General features: G+C 37.8%; 1 protein-coding gene across 3 annotated transcripts in view; it reads left to right on the top strand.

Moving 5' to 3' along the window:
- The window catches only part of DHRSX (dehydrogenase/reductase X-linked), a 211,704-nt gene that overhangs the window by 82,097 nt on the left and 103,773 nt on the right, over nucleotides 1-25,834 (top strand). For all 3 annotated transcript variants that reach the window (XM_085056390.1, XM_085056384.1, XM_085056375.1), the window contains exon 3: nucleotides 9,362-9,430. In XM_085056390.1, the coding sequence (XP_084912516.1) occupies nucleotides 9,362-9,430 (69 nt within the window). The remainder of the gene's footprint in view (nucleotides 1-9,361; nucleotides 9,431-25,834) is intronic.

Genomic DNA, 25,834 nt, shown 5'->3' with positions numbered 1-25,834 from the left:
TAAACTTGCAATTTCATTTACGGAGAGATAAGGTAAATGACAAACCACATTCAGCAGTGACTGATATTGAAGGTGGTGTTTTGTGTGCACTTACAAATAAATATGCTCTTCACAATGAGGACATTGGAAATCATGATGTCCTGGACATTTCCATGACCTCCCCCAGCCTGGTCATAAAATCCAGTAGGTTCAGCTCTGGTTCAATGGTGTTTGCCATAGTTTTGTGAGTCTGAGTTTAGACTGATAAAAAGCATAAACTCTTCATATTCCATCCATCCTTTATGACAGCTGTTTAATTTTATGATGATTCTATGAGTGCATGTCAAAATCATTGACTCAAAAAAAAAAAAAAGTCAGTTTGATTTTTTTTTCCCCCTCAGTTCATTAATAAAAGAAGGCTGTGATAATATGTGATAACAGCTAATATAGAAATTTTGATAGTTCTGTCTGAAAATGGTGAATGACTATAAAAAGGTTTGCACCTTGTAAAGCATATGTTACACATATGCTGCTTGGTATAAAACATCAGTTTCAGGACAGTGTAATCAGTCTTTAGTGTCTGAGTATATCAGTGTCACAGGTTTCTAAGACAGGCTCACAGTTTGAAGGAAGCAATCTCATTATTTTTATATATATGTATATATATTCAGGTGACTTATTTGAGCTCTGCAATTTTGGCCTAAATAAATGTTCTTCCATCACTGGATTCAGCATCTCTGTGTGACCTCTGTAAGCCCTGCAGGAGACCAAGCAAGAGATATTTCTGTCACCTCTTTCATTCCCATTAGTTTCCAATTTTCAAGCTGGATTCTCTGCACCATGAATCAGACAATTCTTATATTGTATATTACTACAAAGTGACTTTAGAGGGATAATTAAATTCTAACAAGATGGTGCAATTGTTCATTTTCAAAGACAGTTTGATTTAATTTCAATTACTGAAAATTTCTATGGGTTACTTTAATAGTCTTTTTTTAATATACATAGATCTATGAGATGCTTGGGTTATAATTTTCTTTTTTTCTAGAAAAGTATTTATCTTCCTCATTCCAGCCAGGCTTTTTTTCGGCCTGAATGAGTTCTAGAGTTAGTCAGGAAGTGTCAAAATGTTACCAGCCTATTAAAAGTGGGTGATGATTTCTTTTTTCTGGTATGAGTGTTAAGGAAATGCATGCAGATTGCTCTATAATTGTAATTCAGGTCAGGTTCTATCATATCAATGCACTGTAATCAGGGTTATGAAAAAATCTGTTTACAGTACTGTCTGTTACTTATGCACCATACATGTGCAGACAGCCACACACAGCCTTCCAAATATGTAAAAATTTTGTCAAACACTTAACCCCTGATTTCTGATGGAAGACTGTCACGTCTGTGCTTGTTTTAACATATGATGCTTTCAACAGATAATTTTATAGGAGGAGCAAATAATGAGGTGACAAATCATTTGAATTGTATCAAACTATTCAGGGTGATAAAGACCAGGGATGTATGAAGAATTTCAGGAAGACCATAGGAAGCAGAGTGTTAAAAGGCATGTGAAATTCAATGTAGATCAACATGGAGAGACAGACATGGGGAAAAATCTTCACTCCAGAAAAAGGCATGATGGATTCTGTGTTGACCATCACCATCTTGAAAGTAGATCTCGGGGTCAAAATAGATCATTCTATGAAAGTCAGTGGTGCTCAATAATTAACGTTAATTAATTAAGTGGTGCTTAATAATTAATTAGAAGTATCTAGAAAATGAACAGACTAAACAGCCAACATGAGTTGATTCAACTGCATGAATCTTTTGTGGGTCAGAACCTTAAATACTCTGTTGTGTTCTGGTCTGTCTATTTCAAAATGGTTTAAAAGGGTTTAGAGGAAAACAAGCTTATCAGGGGGATGGAAAGACATCCTTATGAGGAGCAACCAAATGGACTTGGAGTCTTCAATCTGTTCACTGTCTCTGAAGAAGTATGTAAAATGAGCAGCTAAAAAGATGCAGTGCTTAAAATAGTATGGAGATTGTTACAGACTCAGTATAAATACAGTACTATACATCAGCAAGTTAAAACTGTGTAAAACAGTCCACTGTGATTAAAACCGAAATACATCAGAAGTGTAAAAATATTTCTGGACTAGCATCTACTCCATGGAACCTTAAATCATCCTAGGTATGAAAGGAGAAGTGTAAGGTGGACAAATAAAGGTGCTGGGCAATTTTGTGAAGAATGTTGTGTATAGGCTAGTGAGTATGTTTTTTATATTGAAAATAAGTCAGGCATTTAAAAAAATGCAGAGTTAAATATGTGTTGATGAATTTTGGAAGAGTTAGTGCATTTTTCCTAGGCATTTGTTTAATTTATTCATTAAGCATTAATTAAATGCTTTTAAATATTCAACAACCGTTTAAATTAATTTAATCTTGGTTTTCAAAAGTTTTTGGTAACATTCATGCCAAAAGATTTAAAGTGGCTGGCTTGCCTTGAGATAAGAGAAAGATCACTTGTAGATTAGTAATAGATTAGGAGGCAGAAAACAATATTGAGAAATTACTTGCCAGTTTTGGGCTGGAGCCCTGGTCCCATAGATATATGTTCAGTACATTTATAAAAGATAGATACAGAATACATGGTGAACAGTGAGAAAATGCACTCTGCTGAAATGTGTTTAGGATAGTCAAATGAATTTGACTATTGATAATTAATGGATTTTAGTTTCTGACATGTAAGGAGAGGCTGAGAAAGCTGTATTGAGCCTGAAGAGAAGTGAAGGGTTAGGGGGACCTTTTCCAGTGTATAAATACTTAATGGGAAAAAAAACACTTTTTATTTTTTTTTTTTTACACATTGTGGGTGGTCAAACACTGGAACAGGCTACCTAGAGAGGTTGTGGAGTCTCCATCCCTGGAAATACATGACATCTGACTGGACATGGTACTGGGCTACCTGTTGTAGCAGAGGGTGGGACTGGATGGCATCCAGAGATGCTTTGTGAAATATTAATTATTATGAAGAATAGGAAATAATCTCCCAATAGTGAATGACTATGTTATGAAGGGATGGATAAATACACACTGTTAGTAAATGCAAATACACAATATGAGAAAAAACAGCCACACCTATGTATTTACAAGAATAGGACCTAAATTAACAGCCACTCAAAGAATTAAATAAATATTGTGATTTACTGTTGAAAGCTCTATGCGCAACATCATCGATATTTCATGCCAGTCATAAAGGCAAATAAAATTATATTACTTAGCAGGAAAGAAGATGAAAACAGGACAGAAAGTGTCCCTCTTCCTTTATAGAAACCATTGGTTCATCCTGTTGTGCATACTCAAAAGGAGTCTGGTTGAACTGGAAAAAACTAAAAAGTGATGGTTAGGAGTACAGGATGGCTTTGTACAAGGTGGGGCACAGAACAAAGGTCCTTCTGCTTCCAAACAGATGACTGAGGTGTGGTATCATACAATTATGAAGGGTTTAGAAAGTGAACAAGAAGTGGTCATTCTGTGTCTTATTGTACATAGAGAACATCCAACAAAATAAAACATAAAACAAACAAACTACTGAAGTGCAACCTTTTGAAGGTAATTAAGTGTGTCATTAAATCACACAGCCTGCTGTCCCAGAACTCTCTGGCGGTCAAGCGCTTGAATGAACTGAAAGTGCAATTAGGTGAAGTAGTGCAGGTCAGGTTCATTGGGAGGCTATGTGTGACCTTTGATTCCAGAAATCTCTGAAACATTTTGTTTCTGGGAGGGTGTATTGGAAAAAATCACTCCTAGACTTATTGCTCTCATATCTTTTCCTTAAGCGTCTGCTACAAGTTATTGTTGGAAACAGGGCACTTGTCTAGATGTATCTTGGCTTGATAAACAGGGTCATTCTTAACTTCTTGTTGGAACAGATGGGTATCTAAAACCTAAGGCAATAACGATGATTTCTTTTCTCTTTGCAAATCAACATGCTCTCCCTTGCTCATTTTTTGCTTCTTTTCTCAAAGGAACACTTACAACAATGTTTCTAACTTTCCTGTGAAAAAGGAATGTATTTAATTGTGATAGCTGTATGACGAACTCAATGACAAAAGATTTGTGCTATCTCTAGACATAAGGAAGTTTTATCATGTTCACAATTGTTTTTTATAGCTGGTCACATTCTTATACCTATCTTTATTGAAATTCATGCCTTAATATTTTACAGGTGAGACCCAAGATCTGGATTCCTTTTTATTGAAAATGTTACAAATTCCTTTGAAAACCTGCTCATCTTTTATTGAGTTCAAATTTCTCATCCTTGAGCTTTTCTGGGGCCAGTCATTCCTCTCTTTTAGGCATATTCTATTTGTTGTGCTCACTCATAAAATCATAATCTTCCTAACACCAGCTGATAGGGTTTTGTTTTTCTCTTGAGGCATTGGGTGCCCTCACAAGCCCTGTCTTCAGGCTGGTGCTTCAATTAAATCAGTTTCCCTTCTATCATAATGAGGATTATGCTACTCTGAGGAGGCATCTGAATTCAAATTTCTATTTGGGAACTTTTATATTCTGTTGCACAAAGACATCTAACCATCACCCTTTGCAACTCCTTAATCAGATGATATACCCTTATGAAGAATTGATTACTGTACCACCAAGCTTTTCCTGGTAATGCACATACATGCAAGAGTTTATGGGCACCACTTCTAAATTTGGGCTGCTTAAAGTCAGCAGTAGGGAGAGGGGAGGGCCATGGGGCATGCTGCAAACCCTGTAAAGTTATCCATTGTTTCAGGGATTAACTGATAGGTAGTTATGCCTACATAAATCAAGGGATGAGTGTTTCTCTCAGGTTCCCCAGGCACTGGTGAATGAGAGGGTCACACTTGCCAGTGGCTGGGGTGTGTGGGGAGAGCTGGGAGGCGATGTGCCAGCACAGCTGCCCTGCCATTGTGCAGCTCACAGCTGCCTTTCTTCCTGGGGTTCATTCTTGCCTTCCCTCCTGGATTACCTGCCCTGGGTTTACCGCAGGCTGAGGGGTGCCTTGGTGCACAAGGAGACTCTCAGGCTGCAAGCTGGAGGGGTCAGGTCTTCCTCTGGACACCACGTGCTGGTTGGCTTGAATATTCTTGGTGTTCATCTCAAAAAGTTTTCATTTGTCTTCATTTTGTGCTATCTTGCTGAAGTCAGGAATTTTTTCCCCTGACAAACTTAGGTAAGCAAGGGATTTTTGGATTTGTGGGTTTATTCTCTCCAGGCAACCTTAAGCTTTACAGGCTCTAATGCTGATCACAGACTATTCTAAATTTCTTTATAATGCCCTGAAGTGCATTCCCTTGAAACATCAGGACTGCAAATTCCTAGTTCTGCAAAACACCAACTAGAAAACTCTTGCTTTCTTTATCAGGATCAATCTTGTACATAAATTCAGTGTGTGAATGGCAATTTCTCTTTTGGAGAGATTTTCACATTCAAAGAAATTAAAAATATTGTATGAAGAATACAAATAGATGTATCAGAACCCCTTAACTAGTGATAGTGTGTCTTCAGCCCATGTTGGGTTTCTACAGGCCATGCTTTTTTCAGCCTTATTCAGACTGAGAAATATCTGTGATAATTCTGAAATCCCTGAAATAACTTTCAGAGTTAGGATCTGCTTAAGAGACTAAGATGACAGAGCCTGACATGTAGGATAAGATCCAAAGCCTATTGGTGCTGATAAGAATTTTAATATGTACTTCTCTGGTGGCTTTATATCAACTTGCTTTGACTTGTGGTGTTTGTGTAAGTGAACGTGGAAGAGATGAGTAAATTTGTTTGACTAAAAGTTGTATTTAAATATGTTTTCCCTTTTTTTTCAACGCAAGTTTTGGTATTTTATTAAGAATTATATTTTTATGCCATTGAAAAAATATCTGATTTAATAGGGATTCATCCATTTAGAATGAATTTATTCTTATATTACTAGTTTTATTTTCAGAATTGATTGTAGTCAGCATTGTTATTGAATAAGTCTCACATAAATTTTTCATTATTCTGTGGGGACTAGGTGGAAAAAAACTATGAGGTAGGGCACTGAAAAGCTTGCATAAACAGTTCTTGTGACAACTGTATCTATTTGAGTTCCCAATAGAGACTTTAAATTAGTATGAAAAGCAAGATTATTATGGTTTTGGGTACTTTGATGATCTAAGCTCCCAAGACAATGAATCCCTTTTGTTCAAAGCTTTTTATAAGATTCCCTCACTGCATAAAACACGTGATCTGTCTTCCCTTTCTTACCCTTCTCTTCAAACCACTTGGAATCAGAGTAGGCAGATCTTATGCTAGAGATGCTATAACACTTAAAATGGATAAATTCTGGTGTGGAACATATGGAAATTATGGTGAGTCATTGAAAAATGTCCAGCCAGAGGATTATTTTGTGTATCACAAAGTTTTTTAAAGAATCATGACAAATATGCTACTGAGGATCTAAACCAGCTGACAGCAGTAAGAATTTGACCCTCATACAGTAAATCATCCTCCTCCTGATTTTAGGGTGCTGTACACCTGCTCAGTGCACTTGAAGGTTCTGCCCTTTAGTGACCCAACTTAATCAAGAAGATGCAGATTAGTTTTGATTTTTCCCAACACAAAGCTGACTGTGCTAGCTTGGTGACTTAAAAAGCCTTTTTTTTAATTTTGAATAATTAATGTAGCACTTTAAAGGAGGTTGATCTTTTTGATGCCTACCACTCTCTTTGCTTAGAGCAACCCAGAGGGACATACTAGAAGGGAAGCAGTACAAAAGTGCAATGTCCCTTTCCTCTCCCACCCACCCTTGGCAAGGGGGTGCTGATAGCCTTAACCTAACTCTGAAGCCTACATTACCCTCCCACTTTCATGGTATCTTTCTCATTTTTGTGTCTTTGAACTTTTTATAAGGATTTTGATCATTTGTTCAATGTCTTTATTCTTTCTTTCAAGATTTTCTTTGAAAGAAGGATTTCAAAAGCCTCTATTACAGTAGCAGTTTTCACCAAGGCCATTTCAATTTTTTCAATACTCCAGCCTTCAGCATCTTTATTTCAAACTCTGTTGAATCAGGCTGGAAACAGACATTTGAAGTGACTGTTTAGCAAAATATTTTTTTCCCAGTGGTCTAGAGTGAAAAATATGCAAATATGGATAAAATGAGCTCGTTTGGAAGGCACTGAGCTTTAATGAATAACCATTTATATAACAGCAAAATAAAGCAAATTAAAATTTGTTGTGAACACAAGCTCTTTAAACGAACAAATTAAATGAACATACTGAGACTTAAATCAAGACACTGAAGGCTTTAATAAGCCTCATCTCTGCATGAGAGGTGTTGAATAAAAGAGGAATCAAACAAGACCTTCACAGAATTGGCACAAAAGTATTTTTATTTCTAGCTTAACACTATCCAGCCTAATAACAACACACTGAGTTTCAAATCCTACTCTAGTACATCACTTGAGGTGAAACTGTGAGGAAAATTGATCTGTTGCCCATAAACCCTGTGCACAAATTTCCCAGAAATGGCACTTTCACTGGAGGGTTTGTTTGTTGATGCTGCATCTATATCTGGAAATTAACATCAAACTGAATGTATTTCTTCTCTACAAGGCTGGTTAGTTTTAAAAGGGGACAAACAGCCAGAAGAAAATACTGCAAATGTCTGTGTTTGTCTTTCTTTCTTTCTTTCTTTCTTTCTTTCTTTCTTTCTTTCTTTCTTTCTTTCTTTCTTTCTTTCTTTCTTTCTTTCTTTCTTTCTTTCTTTCTTTCTTTCTTTCTTTCCTTTCTTTCTTTCTTTCTTTCTTTCTTTCTTTCTTTCTTTCTTTCTCTTTCTTTCTTTCTTTCTTTCTTTCTTTCTTTCTTTCTTTCTTTCTTTCTTTCTTTCTCCTTTTCTTTTCTTTTCTTTTCTTTTCTTTTCTTTTCTTTTCTTTTCTTTTCTTTTCTTTTCTTTTCTTTTCTTTTCTTTTCTTTTCTTTTCTTTTCTTTTCTTTTCTTTTTTCTTTTCTTTTCTTTCTTTTTCTTTCCTTTTCTTTCTTTTTCTTTCCTTTTCTTTCTTTTTCTTTCTTTTTCTTTCTTTTTCTTTCTTTTCTTTCTTTTCTTTCTTTTCTTTCTTTTCTTCTTTCTTTCTTTCTTCTCTTTCTTTCTTTCTCTCTCTCTCTTTCTTTCTTTCTTTCTTTCTTTCTTTCTTTCGTCGGTCTGAGCAATATAATTCCATAGTTAATGAAATTTATAGAGAACAGTTATAGACCTGTATTACTCTAGATTTTATGTGAGAATTATTTTCTTTCCAGTATCTGGAATGCTGAATGTATTTATTTTAAGTAAATTTATGTAAATATTGAGTTTTCTTGCATATCATGAAAACAAAGATGTGTTTCAAATACTTTTTAACTGCAGAAGCACAGCTAAGACTCCATTCTCAAAAGAGTGCATTTTAGAGTAAATACAAGCATGTACAACCTAATGTGAACAGGGGGCTGAACCTGATACCTCCTGAGGTCTCTTCCAACTTTGTTTTACTCCATGGTGCTGAGAAAGAGAGAACAGTCACTTGTAGGCTGGCACAAGAAAAAGAAAATCTGTATAGAAACTTATTTTTATATAACCAGGAAAAGAAGGCAACTTCATGAAGTTCATAAGAGATATCAGTATTTTTACCCAATTTAGATAATAAACAATAGGTATTTTGATGTTTCATGCTATGGAAGCTGTTTGTGGACATATAAATTGAATGTTAAATTGAATAATTTAACTTGTATTAGCAATTCCAATATTTCTCTTGTGCCTGTGTTTTTCATTTGATATATTATAAAAAAGTTTGCCAAAAAAATGTCAGGCAATTATTAACCACCCACCTAAGCTGAATGGCACAAAAGACATTTATGTGATGCTTAATCATGTTTTATGTTAGCACTAATAAAACTTCTCCTGAGCATTTGAGCCAGGGTAGTCAGGACTTTCCTCCACCTGTGAAAGTCTTCATTTTGGAAAAAAGAGTAAAGGGGAATTTGCTCTAACCTAGAATGAAGTTTTTGTAGGATCTGGATGTGATACAATTCACTTGGCTCGCAGATCCAAATCTCAAGTCTGCTGGCCCGGTAGATAGTTAGTAGATAGTCCTATTTTTTATTAATATATCAGGTAAACTGGCAGAACTTATGTGAACATCAGTGCATTTGTGCAGCCCTCTGCGAAAACCTCTGCTGCCGAACAGTAAGGAAGCACAACTTTCCATCTAAAACTTCATACTTGTTCTACACTGTGGTTAGCACTTCATAGTGGCACTGTTATTCATAGTGGCACTTATATTCACACTCCTTAAATTCATTACATGGCTAATTTTTTGCGTTCTGTCTTTTAACAGCTGGAAACAGTGAAAGAGATGGCCAAGAAGCGGTTCGGAAAATAAAAGAAGAAACTTTGACTGGAAAAGGTGCCATATTTTATCCTTTTCTTAAGAAACTCTTTTCCCTCTCTCTTTTTATATGAGGTCTCCTTGTGTATTGCTAAGCTTTATTTTGGGGGGCATTGGAGCAGGTTGCCCAGAGCAGTTGTAGATGCCCCATCCCTGGAAGTGTTCACGGCTAGGTTGGATGGAGTTCTGAACAAACTGGCCTAGTGGAAGTTGCCCCTGCCCATGGTAGGAGGTTGGGAACTAGATGGTCTTTAAGGTCCTTTCGAAACCAAATGATTCTGTGATTCTTTGAACCAAATTCCTGAAATAAATCTGATGTAAAATTGGGGTAAAATGGATATTTTTTTTAAAGTGTTTTCAGCCTTGTTTGACTTTACTGTTTGTCATTGGAAAAGGGCTGCCTGCAAGTTACAGTCTGCCTGCATATGTGTATGACCAGAATCATTTAATAGCTGGGAGAAAATTCAGAATACCAGTAATTTTTGCTAAGGGGAGGATGACAGCAGGAAGGAGTGTGGGCTCTTGTCCTTTGCTGGTTTTAGGAGGCAATAGGTTTTTGAAAGAGCAAGGCTGCTCGACTGGGTTATTTGACACATGTTAAGACACATGTTTACTTCACAAAGTAAAAATATTTTCTTAAATATAAATGGACCTTTAATATCAAGCTAAATTCCTACATTTTTTTGGTTCTTCTTTTCTTTGTCTGATGGTCTGTCATGTTTGTGGAGGTATCATGAGAGCATTGCTTGATAACGAAGAGAAAAGGCATGTTCCACACTGTCTGCTCTGTGATTATAATTTGCAATTTATGGTGGAAGTTAGTGCAGCTCATATTTTTGTCGCTGGATTTCACAGGGTGTAGTTCCTAGCTGTGTATGATGATTCATTCCTGCCACTTTGATGTATCATTTCTTGGCAAAATAATAGGGCAGTATTGCTAGTCCAACCTATTTAGGATCTTCATGACTTTCTGAGATCTGATTCTGTTTTTGTGCCTCTAATAATTACTGTTATGATGATCAAATGTTAATTATTGTGTTAAAAAACCCTTTCATTAAGATTTATCTTTTGACTTAAATAAATGTGCATCCATTATAGCCTCAGGATACATGTATGCTAGTTAAAAGCATCATAAATTAAGGCATAGTTAGAAGGATCATGAAAGGAAAAAGGTAATTATTACATCATTAAAATCTTTTGCTGGATGTTTCTGTACAGAGACCAAAACCAGTTGTATTCATTATGTCACATGACTTGCATGAAGTTGAATAAACCAGGATCTGCCTTAACTGCTCCCTACTGTGTGATCACAGGCTTTTTTAGCACCCCAGTCTTTCTTGATTTTTCTAACTAAAGTCAGTTATAGCCCTCAGTTATAAACTGTTAAGATACAGATGTCAGTTTGAGGAAGCTGAAAGTATTCAAAGTTGACTGAAGTTGTTCCTTGTTGCAATTATTATGACTGAGGCTTTAGTAATCTCAGGCCCCAGTAGGTTTGGCCTTATAATAAATTGGATGACTATTGCCTTTTCAGAATTTCTCACTGATTGAGGGAAATTTGTATTTAAAATTGCAATGTCCTGTACAAAAGGCTTGTGCTTAACTGAGTGTTTTACTGTTTATCAATGAATTTGCACTTTGCTTTTAATATGATTTGACCAAGAGAGGGCTGTGCAAGCATATCACCTTTTCAAAAGCTACAGTTAAAGATCTGTTTACTCACTGCATAAAAACATTATTGGTTGTCTTGACCCTTTCCCCCCACTTTTTTTTGAGCATTTTTCATGGCTCATTTGAAAACACTGCTTTACATAAACTGTTCCCATCAGGAATATCAGACTCTTGAAGGAGAACTACGCAAAATAGTATTATTGGGCAGCCAATGTGGTCAAGGATTGGGACAATATAGCTTTTATGGACAAACAGCATGAGCGGATGCCATCAGTTTGTTATCCAGATCTCAGATCTCTTAGAACAAAGAAAATCTTGCTTTTTATCAGGTTAGACAGCAAAAGGGACCAAAAGACCTTGTCCTCTCCTTGTTGCCTGGCTGAGCCATACATAGCACAAACATCCCCAGAGACAGCTCTGGGAAAATGCCAGGCTTATTGAATGCAAGTAATTACAGTGTTTTTAAGGCACTATCATCCTTGTCTGTCTTGGCCCACTGTCTGTCTGGGGCTCTGTCTGATATCTAAGGGTAAGCAGTTTTATTTGACATAATCTATACTTACTTCTGGGACAGTGAGATTCAAAGCATGTATGTAAATAATTCCTATGAAGCAGCTGATGAGCAATAATGTGCTAACAGTTGCAGAGGAGGATAAAGGATAGTAATAAAAAGGCTATGCAAGCAGGCAATGGGAATTTTTTTGTAAAAGCATGGCAAGACATGAAAAAAAGGATGGACAAAACTTCTGAATACAGGGTGGTAGGAAGCCTGCTTCCCTGTCCTGCAGGCATTGAAAGCAGAGCCAATGCCAAAACAGAGTATTGGGGAGGAACGCAGTTGCAGCCATTCACCTACAAAGCAGTGATGCTAAAGGACTCAGAAAATCTCAGCTATGTATCACTTCACCTCTTCCTTCCACCCATCCTCTCCCCTGCTGCTACATCAAAAACCTGGTTGGTTCCTCTGTCTGCTGATTCCAGATTGTTTAAGTGTCTTGCTTAAACAATCTGGAATCAGCAGACAGAGGGTCTCTATTCTGAGTAACCTATTGCAAAGTGTGGGGAGGGAGGAGGCATATTGAGTGGAACCAAATAACCTACAAGCCCTTGGGGCATGATAGACCCAGTTAGCTTAACCATCGGAACCTCCTCCATGATAAAGACATCACAGCCATCAGATATCCAGAAGAGGCCAGAAGAAGTGCTGCATTGTCATTAAAATTCTCACACGGGCACTATTTCCAAAAGACCAAGGGCGACAGATTGCTACACCCTGAATCATAAAGCTGGGAGAAGCCAAAGTAGTGTGGACATTTATCTTGCTCCCATTTGTTAAATTGGGAACTTGTGTTGTTAATAGTAGCAATTATATGGCTGGGAAAATCGTTGATGGCTCGGGATTGCCACAGAGATATTCTAATTGGATAAATCTCTGTAATTTGCACATAGGGTGTGTCTGTGTTAGTGTGCTCCTAACACAGATCAGGAGGGTGCTTTTCAGGCAGCCTGCAGCTGTTGCCTGCTTGCTGAGCACAGGTTCCTGTCAGGAAGGGCACTGCAGGTCCTGACCTGGATTCTCTTTGGACAGAACTAGCCTGGGAAATGAGTTGAAGCAGTAACAAAGCATCAGTGCATGGGAGTAAACTTAAGAGTTTATCTGAACTAAGCATTTTGTCGAACTGCAGCAGTGCCTATGTCAGGTGCACAGCACCAAATGAGCTCTAGACATGGACTTCTACTGATCCAAAGTGCTTGTAAATGTAGCCATAACCACAGTTACCAGTCATGAAAAAACTTCATTGAGTTGCAGAAATGGGAGGTTTTGTGACAAACTCAACTCTCAATGATACTGGAAAACAATCTTAACAGAGTTATATCTCCTGACTCAGTTACCCTCAGCTTATGTCTCTGCAAATGAAAGCTGGTTTTAGCCTGATGATTACAAACATACAAATGTTGGAAACTCATATATAAACATGAATGAAAGTTTCATTCATTCCAGCGTAGGTTCATGAATGCCAATAGAATCAGCAATTAGCAAAATTTATGCATTACTATCACGTAGCACAGTACCAAGGGAAGGCTCTCACAACTGCAGTGTAGGAGCTGGAGTTGCAGCTAGAGTCAAAGGAGAAAAAATTAAAAGTTAGTGAGAAAAGAGGGTGTAAAAGTCATATTAAGTGTAGACCTCTTCAAAAGGAGAAGCCTGCGTTTCATCTCACCCAACATTTTTGTGGTAATTCAAATAAAACCACAATTATAAAACTACGAGCTAGATTCACAGTGTTCATCAGACTTCCATTTGAAGTCAGGTGAGAAAGGAAGAAGAGAGTTTCTCCCTCGGAGTCAGAGGAATGCAGAGGTTAGCACAGTGGCAACCAAATTGTGTCATTTACAGTCTGACCCACATCAAGACAGCGTGGGCCAAGTAGTGGGATGAATTGTCATAAAAGCAATTCACATGCATTTAACAAGCCTGGCTTTCCCCCAGAGATTTCTCTGGAAATCGCTGTGCTACATGTGGCTCAGCCAGGGAATAAGGAGATGACAAGATCTCTTGCTCCCTTTTGCAGTATAACCTGATAATAAACAAGGAATTTTTCCTTGCTATCAGAGACCTGAGATTGAAGAATTAACAGGAAAGAATGGCTGATACAGCTGATATGTACCACGTGCAATTACAGAATAGCTCATGGGTGGTTTTTCCACCAATGCTTGCTCCATGTCAGGCACCACTTTTAACAGAACAATCCACCTTTTTCTGCTCTGTACCAGACAGTTTGTTGTTAGCTTTCCCTGCAGGCTAGATGAAGTCAGCTGCTGAGAGTTCTCAAATTCACAAACTTTTAAACTTAGTGGTGGTATTCTCAGCATGTGAGCTAAAGTTGTGTTCAGCAAAGAGTTCAGTTCAGCAAAGACTGATGCCTTTAGTATGTGCAAAAATGTCTGCCAGGACTTTGTATTTCACATGGCATGTCAAAGATGTCATTATGGAAGTGGTCGTCGACCCAGTCAAAAATAGTGGAAAATATTTGTAGTTGAGACATTTTCTACAAGTGTGAATAAGCATGTGTGAGTTTATGCTTGCTTATGTCAGATTTGCTTTTCGTGGTGCAATTTTGAGTTGTAAAAGCATAACATCCTGGGCTTGTGGCTAGACCTAATGTAGCTACTTGTCTCTTCTACCACATCCTGCTCTTGGAATATCCTTTCTCTACCACTGCTGATGTTGAAAGGCCTGTAGGATTGGTTTGAAGAACTTCCTGGCAATAACAGTGCTGTTTCCCTCAAAATGGTTTCTTTTCCTGTGCTGGTGCATTATCTCAGTGCTTGATACAGCTGAACTCCAGGCTTATGAAGACATCTTGAAAAACCAGGGGGTGATGTGAATGGGACTAGAGAAGTCTCAGTCTGACACTGTGCCACTTTGCAGGACCCTGTGTGGAACTGCAGAGTTTTCCTGCTTTGTCACTAGGACACAGGTGTAAGAACCTTGCTGAAATGCTAAGATGTCTTTTCCTTCTGTAGCCTCATCTGATGTTATATCAGGTATGTTCAAGCCACGTGAAACATTTGAATCTCGAAAAATAGTGGATGTGTTAAACTTAATCTAAGCTTGTGACTATATCCTCCCCATGCACAAGGGATGGAAGACTCCTTTCTGGAGTCCAAAAAAGTAATGCATGAGCTAATACTGTTTCTCTGTGCTCAGAGCACTTACGTCCCTTATCCAGTAAAGCTGGTGGCTTTTTGCTTCGTATTAAGCAGGAAAGACTTTAATCCACAGAAGAGCATCTCCAGAGCCCTCTGATAAAATCACTTAGGTGAAAAGTTTTCAGATCAATTGTCCTGTTTTTCTGTTTGTTTCACATAATTCTTTGATGCAAAACCATGCTTAATTCATTAAACCTGTTTGCTTATGTCTGGTTTTGTTCTCCTTTTGACTTCCAGTGTAACATGATAAAAGATTTCCCCCCCAGTTCTTACAGATATTTAAAACAATAGAGAACCCTCTATATTTTTTTGTTTCTTAAAACACCTCAGAAATTGAGTTGTCATGTTAACAGTGTGGCAAATCAGAAATTAAGAGCAATACCAATATCGTTCACACAGCTGAAGATGAGTTGCATATTTGGATAGTGAGACGGAGATAAAGTCTTTCAAATATGAAATGTATTCATAATGCAGGTACAAGCTCTGCCTGTTGGTTTCCTGAATTCCCATTTCCATTGGAAATGTGAAACACATTTCATTAACAGGCTCTGCCACTAGGAAACATGATTTTCTCTTATTTAAATTATCTCTAATTGAAACTTAGAGACAAAGAAGTGAACAGGTGTAGCTGTAGGCAGAATAACAAAGTCCCGTCAGATGTCTTGAAATGATTTTCTGACTGTAAATCACCAAAGCTTTGTGTGACTAATGGCACCAAAGCTCTGAGGTTAGGATTTTGCTGATTGTGCTTCCCTACTGAAGGCAATCTGGAGAAAGGGAGTTTCAAACTAAAATTGCCACTTGAAGGCTGAAAAAAGCTCCTGTTTCAGCCTTTTACAGGATTTGATCCTCTTGTATGTGCTTGTAGAGTCATGATGTTGCACAATGGCTGAATAAAGGTGCTCCTGGGTTTGTTGCCTCCTTTAATATGCCATTATTTTTTCCATCTCAAGCAGTAGTTGCAGTCAGGTTGTGTGAGCTATTTCCAGACCTTGTCTGTTTTCAAGAAAATTGCCAGCATGTACTGAAAGACAAAGCCAAGAAAAAAGCAATTTGTTTGCTCTCTGGAATGCTTTCATATTTCTCTTCCAAGACCTACATTATATAGACCTAACTTCTGTGTTACATGTACGGTTTAGAAGTTAATTTGCTTATAACAAGTAGAATATTTTCTGTGGAAATGCCATTGGCTTCTGTGCTGGGGATCCAGCTGCCAGGCATGGAGAACTTGTGAGCTGAAGCAAACATGGAGTAAGCAGAGCCTGTCTACTGTGTGAGCAACCTGCCAGGTAGGAGCTGCACATGCAACAACAGATGCTGGTCAGCCCAAGTGTGCAGGCAGTGCTGGTCTTTCCTGGTCAGCTCCATCCTTGCAGCAGTATGGCAAAGCTCCAGGGGAAGCACAGCTAGAGAGGAGCCTCTGCATCTCCAAAGATCTGTGGACATGTGTGCCCATGCTTAATTTGTGCTTCAAGGACTATATTTCAATCACAAAGAATTGAAACTCTGAATAGATGTCCCAGTTCTTAAATGACTTCTGAGCCAGGCTCTCCCTAGCAGTGCACAGTGACAGGACCTGAGGCAATGGGCACGACCTGAAATGCAAAAAATTCCATTTAAAAATAGGAAAACTCTTTTTTTTTTTTTTTTTTTTTAATTCGCATAAGAACTTTTGGGTATTGACACAGGTTGCCCAGAGTTTGTAGATTCTCCATCTTGAGAGATATTCAAAAGCCATCTAAACACAATCCTGGGCAGCTACCTCCAGGTGGCCTTGTATGAACAGGGACAATCTCCTTGCAGCCTCAGCCACCCTCTAACTCTGTAAGTCTAGCAAATTTTAGCTGCCAAACACACATAAAACCCTGTCTGCTTCATGTGCCCAGGCCTGAACACAGGTACTGTAACATACACAGGTTCAGGACCTCAGAGCCTTCCAGAAATTGTATCAGTGTTCATACAGTGCCAATATTAAGGGTCTTAGGCAAATACAGGATAAGAATAGCAATAATTTGACCATAATGCAGTCTTAGGTAGCAGGGATTTAAAAAGAACTTTGCAGCAGAGTAAAAAATGTATCTGTGCAAGTAAAAAAAACTTTCTGTGGAAACAAAGGGAAGGAGTGTAGGAATGCTGATGTTTAGAGTAATAACGACTCTGAAGTAGCTTCCCTTCTTGGTTTTTTTGGTGTGTTGTTGTTGTTGTTGGTTGGATTTTGTTGGGTTTTTTTTTGTTTGTTTTTTGGTGTTTTTGTTTGGTTTTGCTTCATTCCTTTTTTTGTCTGTTTTTTGTTATTTTGGTTTTTTTTTTCTTTTTCTGTGCAGGGCACAGCTAATGTATTTTATTTTAAGACTTAAACTTTAAAATCCAAGTTTCAAATTAAATGTGTTCAAGTTTACATGATGCATGTCATCTCTGCCATATTTGCACCATCTGACTGTAAATTATCATGCTCATGTACACTTTCAGACCCTTCTCAACCTATTTAAAGTCTTGCAGGGAGTGTTTAATGCCAGCATTTTTAATGGTCTTTTCTGATACTTGCTGCTACAAAATCTTGCTTGTAAGAAGAAAAAGAAATATTCCTAAATAGACTAATTGACTCTCCAATTAAACAAAACTTCTAACATGGCAATCATTATATGCCTAATAATTATGTCTCAGTTTGGATTTCTCTTCCTATATTAAGGCACTGTTTCTGGACAAGGTGATGTGAGCTGTTACCACCACCTGATTAATTTCCCCAAGATAATGCTCAGCTGTGCTTCATTCCGTATTTAATTTTAACATTATGTCTGCCACTGACTTCTCTTACCAAGATTATAGTTGACTTCAGGCTGCTTGGCAGGAGTAGCTCCTCACAACTGATGTGACTTGGGGAGACAAAAAATTATCCTTCCAACATTTACTTTGACCTAGTTGAAAAATAATCCTTGCCAATGTTTTACCTCCCAAGCATGAAAATTGTGTGGGCCTGTGGTGGGAGAGACATATCCATGGCTCTGGGCAAAATTTGCTGTTGTTCTATGTTTCCTCTCATTTTACTCCAATTTCACTTTTGCTCATACACTCATGCTTAAAAAAAAAAAAAAAATTAAGCAGTTAAGCTTCCAGGAACATGGATCTCATCTAAATGATACAGTGTCTGTACTTTTGTCTCTTTAAGAATTTGATGGCATATCAGGGCAGAAAAAAAGGAAGGAACTGTCATGTAAGGAAAAAAGCAATTTCTCATTTTCAAAACTTTGTCATGGCAGTTGAGGGCTTCTGAACTGGAGGTTTGTAACAAGGTAATTTTCCAACCTAAAATATTGCAGGCTTTCTTCTAGCTTATACTTAACTCTTGAAAGTCAGTGCGTGTAAAAATCCCATGGCCCTAATTGAAACCATTTTTTTGTGATGACAGAATTTTTCCAAGAGATATGTCTGTTTGAATGGGAGTGTGTGTACCACAACAGGAGTGTTTATTGGCAAAAGAGAGACAGAAACACTTTTATTCCTATATCTACAAAATAACACAGAGAAAGTGTAGAATCTCTGTAGAAGGGATTAACTTGAAAAGTGGCAGTTTGTGTTCAACCCAATCCAGATCAAAGGCTTTTCATCCCAACTGTTTCTTATGTCCCAGACTACTGTCCTATGGAAGACAATCTTTGTTTTAGAATCTAGACCTTAAAATATTCTTGAATTAATAAACTTCTGCTTATCAATATTTTGTGTTGATTTGCAAATGCACGCTATAAACCATTTAGATATTTTTAACAGGAAAATTTAGTAAAATTTATGTTTAAAAAAAGATTTTGTTCAATAATTGCCACAAAATTGAAATATCCTATGGAAAACACTTATTTTGTATGAACCCTCTTTTCATCAGCCTATTTGTTTTGTGGGGTAGTTTTTTTGGTTTTTTTTTTTTTTTTGGTTTTTATGTTGCTTTGAGCTGATGCAAATATTAATTGTTCTGTCCCTGGCCAAGTGAAATCTTCAAAAGGGATTTCCTTCAAGACTTTTTTTCTGAAAGTAGAAGACAAAGTGCATCTGCAGTGGCATGAAAGCCTTATACTTTGAAACCACTGGCTGTAGATAATAGAGGGAGATGTCAAAAAAAGTGCTTTTTTGGGATAGAACAAGGCTGATATACTGAGCAGTTCTCCTGAGAATCTTAGGCTCTTCCTCCAGTTAAGATGATCTCAAGTGGCTGGGCGAAGACTGCTATATTAGAAGATATATGAAACAATTTTTTAGTCTGGGATCATAATCCTGTAGTTACCTTGACATCTACCAATGATATATAACTATATTTTGTTTACCTCTCCAGATGCCCTTTCAGCTGTTTCTACAGAAAAAACAGACAGAATATTGTTTGTTTGTTTGTTTGTTTGTTTTTAATTTGTTTGAGTCACACATCTGGAAACACATTAGTCAGAAAGCACTACCCATTTCTGTATTTCAACTCAGCATGATAAAATGGTATGTTTGCCTTTGCTTGCAAAAGAGAGCAATTTGTTGCAGTGTTCCTATATCCAACTAACATTTTCTTCACCTCAGCACAGTCAAAAGTAGAGTATTTAGTCCCATGTTTGCATTTATTGGTGAGCACTGAGCCCCAGGGTGTATCTATGGAGGTGGGCAGGACATGGTGGCTGCAGCAGCTTTGGGGAGCTGACTGAAGCTGAGCTGAGAGGTTCCTCACCCCCTCTGAGCTCTGAGCTCTGCCTCTGTCTCCTTGTGGGGCACAGCCTGGGGTCTCAGCCTTGTGCCATCAGTGCACAGTCTTTACGGGAGTCTGAGATACAGATCTCCATAATTTTATTTGTTTAGATGACAAAGAGCTCATCAGGTGATGTAAATTGCTGGTGCCAAAGGTAATTTCTTGAGGGCAGTCCAGAAATACTGTTCTTAGGCTGTGCGAAAATTTTGCGCCTATATCCTTAGTATCTTAATAATTTTATCCTATTTTCTGAAGATAATGTTTTGAATAAAGCCATTCTTTTGTGCTTCCAAAGTGTTTCCATGGGAGTTATTTTTCAGAAGCTGGATGCAAAATGGCTAATCCTTCATTTCAGCTAGAAAAGTACTACCTGCCAGCCCCAATTTTAGGGATTTGTAAGGCAGCAAAATGAGGACAGAACAGGGGATTTAATTAATTTCCTTCAGCCTACAGTAAGAAGCATGTGCTCTGGGGAGTTTAGGTCCAGTGCAGCATGGTGACTCATGGGGGACAGCTGTGTAAGGAGTGGGTTGGGCTGAAAGGAATCAGGGTTTGGGGGCTCCTGCTTCAGTCTGTTCTCTGCAGCTTGATAGGAATGGACCTATCAAGCACTATAGGTGGTGCTTTGCCCGCAGCCTGGCTTCATGGACCCTTCCCATGAGCTGCCATTGCAACAGCTTTTTGAAACACACCATCTTCTGGTGATAAAAAATAGTGATATTTTTCCTTCAGTTCCTTTTTAACACCAGGTGAGATTAAATGTCACTGATAATATAAGGAGTATTCAATCTCAGAGGGATGGTATAAATTTATGCCACCAGCATTAAATTATTCTTTGAGTTGAAAAATGGATTTTTTACTGACCCTTTATTTTTAAACAGTATCATAACATCTTTTTTTTGCAGGTTAATTTCAGATTTTACAGATTCATTTCAGATAATATTTTTAATATAGTCTTTGAGTTAAATAAAAATCAACATTCTACTGCAATGGATGCTATAAAAAAGAATGTGTACAAATGTGTTCAAAGAGCAACTGAATCAGACAGATAAAATGAGAGAAAATGGGTGAAAAAAGGAAAACATAACAGAATGATAGGACAAAAATTTACATTAATTCCACATTTCATGTTCCATTTCCTTTTTGAATCGTCATATTTTATAATTTAGTTTTAAATTTAATCCAAAATATACAATTAAGACACTAACATGCACGTTAATAAGCCCAACAAAGTGGAGAGATATTAAAGAGAGACTGAGGAGAAAACCAGCACAAAGAGTAGAAAAGGAAAAAGAAGTATAGGAAGACAGAGGAAAAAAAGAACCTGGAAAGAGGTTACAGCCACATAAATTTGAAGGAGTATAAGATTATATCCAGAAAATATTATGTGCAGGGGCTGACTGTTTTGTGTTTATGCTAAGAAGGGTTTTGAGTAGATGAGTCCTTGAGGAAAGAACTGGAGTCACTCCATAGTTCAGGATTTCATTGTTGGGAGTAGCATTTATTGCACCAAGATGTTAGATAATCTCTCAGAGAGTCACATCCCAGTTGTGACAGAGTTTTCACAGCTGTACCTGCTTACAAGGATGAGCTGGGCTATCACAGTGCACACAAGGCTTGTTCAACCCCCCTGGCAGCGTGTGTGAGGGTATGGGCTTTATTCTAGCCCTCAACTTACATTTCGCCCCTAGCTCTCCATCAAGAAAAATTATGTATTTTCCTTTCCATTCTGTGTACTTAACTTCCCTTGTCTTCTCTGAAGATTTTCCAAAGTGTTCAACGTTCCTGGCACCATTGTATTTCCATCTCTGTCTGTGTCACTCTTTTCCCTTTCTCTTATTCTCAGTCTTTCTCTCCTGCCCTTACTCTCTCCTTTCCATCTCTCTTAAAAAAAAAAAATTAAGGAATGGAAAATGCATCTTTGTAACACATATCTTGCTGTTTCATATTATGTTTAAGATGGTATTCATGTACTCATAGGAGTTGCTTTGCATTCTGCATACTGCAAGCCAGCAGTAAATATCAATAGTAGTTTTATTTTGCCTTTTCATTTTCAATTTTAAAGACTCATTTTCAATTTTAAAAACAAGCCCAGTTGTTTGTGGTGCTTGTACAGTCAGAAGAATTGGACATTTTTAAAAGGAACAGTGTGATTTGCTATTCTGCATATTTCATCCACTACAGTAATTTTTTTTTTTAGTTTCTCTTTAGCTGGATCCTGAGATGGCGACATAAACCTACTGTCCAACCAGGAAAAACAAGCTCCTTCATTGATTTTATACTGGATAGGAAGAGTACACATGAATGATATGGCTTGCATGATATCTTTTCTCTGGCAACTATTCTGTTAAATTAGTTTCAAAGCTGTCAAATTAAAAAACACAAAGAAAGAGTGACATGTTATGTCCAGTGGGTGTTTTTGTCCTAGGAAGTGGTATCATGCTAGCCTTGAGAAAAGCCTGAAAGATAACTTCCATTATTATTCAACTGAAAAGCAGAAAAGAGTGACTATATCATTAAGCTAATTTTCTCTGAAGGGGATGAAATAATTATTGAGGGGTTTTTCTCTCTTTCTGTGCTCCTGCTCTTTTCATCTCAAAGTCTCCCTAGCAGCTCCATTCCCATTAAGCCATCCCTCCATCCTTGTCCCAAACCTTCCTTCTCAAGACCTGTATGTGTTTCTAAATATTTATGGCTTCCTTTTTTTAATACCTCAAAACTGCAAATTCTGAGTTTGACTGCGGAAGGCAAGTCAGAAATAGGTATCAGTGGGCAGACACAGTAGTTTAAAGGCAGGAACTTAACCTCTACTTATCCATCTATGTATTTTCATCAATGCCCCCAACAAGTTCCTTGTCAGTGTGGCTCTCTTTTGGCACTGACATGGGAGCTCTTTGGTCATCCCCTGCACAGATAAACTCTCCTTCTCTAGGTGAGCAAAGAAAGCCCCTGAGTTATGCCATGAGGAAGGACATCCAAAGTCTCCATCCATGGCATGGAGACACAGAGCTTCCCCCTGCTATTCAGGGATTGGAGTCTGAAGCTGCTCAATGTGTTTTGAGCAACAGAGGCTGAAAGTGCATTTAGTTGCCTGTATCCTTCCCTGCAAAGGGCCAAATAACTCCTTAACTCCTTAAAAAATGAACATTAAGGGAAAATATATATAATAGTATGGTCAGAAAACAACTAGTCATTTATGCTGCACTAAGAAGAAATGCCAAGCATTCTGTACCTAACAGTTTGTATGATTACATTCAATAAACATGACTCACAAAGCTACTCGATTGTTGCATCTAGATATTTCTAACCTTTGTGGGGGGAGTATTATAGCCTTCTAAATAATGGGGTTTAGGGCTGTAATTCCATCTCTTCTTGAAAACAATGGTAAACTTACAATTGACTTGAATGCAATCAGGGCTTCTACTTCATAATTTCAAACATTTCAAATATTTCTTTTTAGGTGTACTGCCTTAATTAGAAGCTTGCCTCAGATTTATCAGGGAAGTGACAATTTCAGCAATTCATCTGGACAGTTACTGAGAGGTAGTCCACGAAGGCCAGAATTTTGATCCTAGTTGGCCATAAATTTGTGCTGGGAGGCAAGTCTCATGGCTCTTCAAATCTGAATCATAATAGGTGTGCAGTCAGCTGCTATTCCCACCCATGTATGCACATACTACTAAAACACCCACAAACACATTTCTCTATTTCTTCAGTAAATAAGAACTGTAATTCAGCTATGTACTTTAAAATGCATGCCTTGTAATATTTTTGTTTCCAATGAATTTAAAGTTAATTGCAAGGATTTTTTTGAAGGCTTCTAAACCCTTATTTAGCCTGTATATTACTGAATAGTGGTGTGATTTCTGTACATGCCAGAGTTCATACATACTAATCAGTTTGACTGCTTAGAAAACACTGCATGGCTCTGCACTAATTTTCAAGGAGAGTAGCCTGTAAAGGTTGGCTATTAGCTGATTTCAGTCACCTTTTGTCCACACTTTGCCTGACAAACAGGTGGAATCTTGTGAATTCCCAACTGCTTGCAGTTCCAGTGCAATGAGTCTGAACCAGGCTTTTCTGCATTAAGAATGAAATCAAGCCAAAAATAGTCTCTGTAATTGCTGTTTTCTTTTATTCATGGTAGTTGCAGGCAACAAATCAAAGATCTTAATTCCTTTATACTACACACCCCTCCCCCCATACACACACAGTTGCAGGCATTTTGCAGTTCTTCCTTTAATGAGCTTCTTATTCTGAAAGGGCACACTCATCCAGAGCATTGTTTATTTTTCTCTGCTCAGGGAGCAACACCTTGCACATATCTGTAATCATTCCCCTGTTAAGTGTTGTCTAATTGCACACTTTTGCTCCATCTTTCAGGAAGTTCCTAATGATCCTCCCAAGCCTCTGTTCAGCTAAATATTTCTGTGTTGTCAGCAACTTTCACCACCTGTCTATTCAGCCTGCTTTACAGAAAATTCCTAACACCTGGCACCTCGCACTTGTTTGGGTATGAAGCAAATGAATCACTATGTTTCTCTGGAGGGAGCTCAGAACTGGCAGCAGGCAGAGGCAATGACTCTGCCTGCAGTGAACAGGACCATCAGTCAGCCTTAGAGTCAGGTGCATAGGGAAAGGTTCTCCTTGGGGTCCAAAAAAACCTGACACTGAAAACCTGGGCTGCGTTTTTTGTTTGGTTGTTTCTTTTTCCAGTGATGTGTGTACAGAAGAGCAAATGCTCAAATAAAACAAATAAGCATGATTTGGAAATAGCCAGTGCCTTTGCCTCCAATCAACCCCATCTTATAATAACTGTTGTACTAACCTCTGTGGAACTGAGGAATGAAGCTTGCAAATTGCACAAGAAGGGAGCTGAAGGCACCAAGAAGGTAGTACCCTAGGATGCAAGCTGCTGCTGTGCAGCATCTTTGGAAAGAGGGTATTTTATTCAGGAGTTCTCCTGTATATTACCTGCCCCAGTGTGTGGGTGTCAAGTCTACTGAGAAGATGGAAGAGCAAGCAGTTAGACACAGAGCAATGGGAATGCTGTGTCACAGATAAGAAACCTTGCCTGGAAAGTGAAGCTAATTTTAAGTGAATGCAGCAGGGAAATATGTAGGAAAAGGTTGGACAAATTTGGAGGGCTTTTTTCCCTTTTTCTTGGGGTAAGAGGAGCCAGGGAAACATGAGTTGCTAGGCAGAACATCAGAAGGCTTTGTAAAGGATTTTATGAATACTGTAGCATGTGTCTTTAACCTAGATATGTTGAACTGAAAGGGATGCAGGTACTAGCATGAAGATAGAAGACTCAATAAATGTGAGATTTTTGAGTTGCTCTTTCATGCAGTAGAGGATTTTTATCTCACAAGGGAGAGTTTCAAGAAACAGATCCGAGCTTGGAGAAACAATAATAATGGAGGAAGAGTTAGCAATAGATGAGGGATGACTGTGAAGTCAACTGCAACTGGAGAGCTGCTAGCTATTTTGGACACATTAGCTGTTTAAACACAGATCCTTCATGTTTTTTGGTACAACAAATGAACAGCAGTTGGTATTGAATCTCTATATTCAGTTTAAAGACTGATATAAACTGCTGACTACATGGTCATTTCAGTACCCTGGCTCATTTTGTGGAAGTCTCAGAAAGCAGAACAATGTGGATGAGATACAGGAATGGTTTCTAAAGATGAGCAAATGTTGGACATTTTAATTACAGTCAGCTCAGCCTCTGACTTCATGAGTATGCTTTGTTCTTTGGACTTTTTTTTTTTTTAATGTGCTATTTATCATTACAGTGAAGATCTAAAAGCTTCATTTCGCTATGTGAATATACGGAGAGTTATAAATCAAGACTTATTTTGTCTAGATATTAATCTTTTAGTATGTAAGCCAAAAGTAAAAACTCACAAAGAGACTAATATTTTGTTTCTTCTGTAACATGTCAATAACAGCTTGTCTTTGGCAATTTCAGCCTTTCCAAATTCAATTTTAGCACTTACATGTTTACCTGTTTTAATTAAGAATTGGCAGGAATAAAAGAAGAAAACCTATTTTATGAGCTGATATGATCTTAATTGAGAATGCCTGGCTCTCACATTGTCATTGATCACTTATTTTTGTGAATTATATCAACTCACACATGAGGAATATGTAATAATCCCCCATGGCAATACCTAGCAGAAGGAGATGAGAGAGCCCAGGTGTTTCAACAAGGCGGTTTGAAAAAGCTCCAGAAATAGTATTTGATTTTGGAATCCTTGAAGGAGGCAGAGGACAGCTTTCCAAACACCTGGACTCCTTGATCCACCTGTAGGATAAACCTT

The sequence above is a fragment of the Lichenostomus cassidix genome, chromosome 1, assembly GCF_008360975.1.
Source record: "Lichenostomus cassidix isolate B80296 chromosome 1, HeHo_3.0, whole genome shotgun sequence".
Taxonomy (NCBI): domain Eukaryota; kingdom Metazoa; phylum Chordata; class Aves; order Passeriformes; family Meliphagidae; genus Lichenostomus; species Lichenostomus cassidix.
This window is presented reverse-complemented; position numbering and strand designations above follow the sequence as displayed.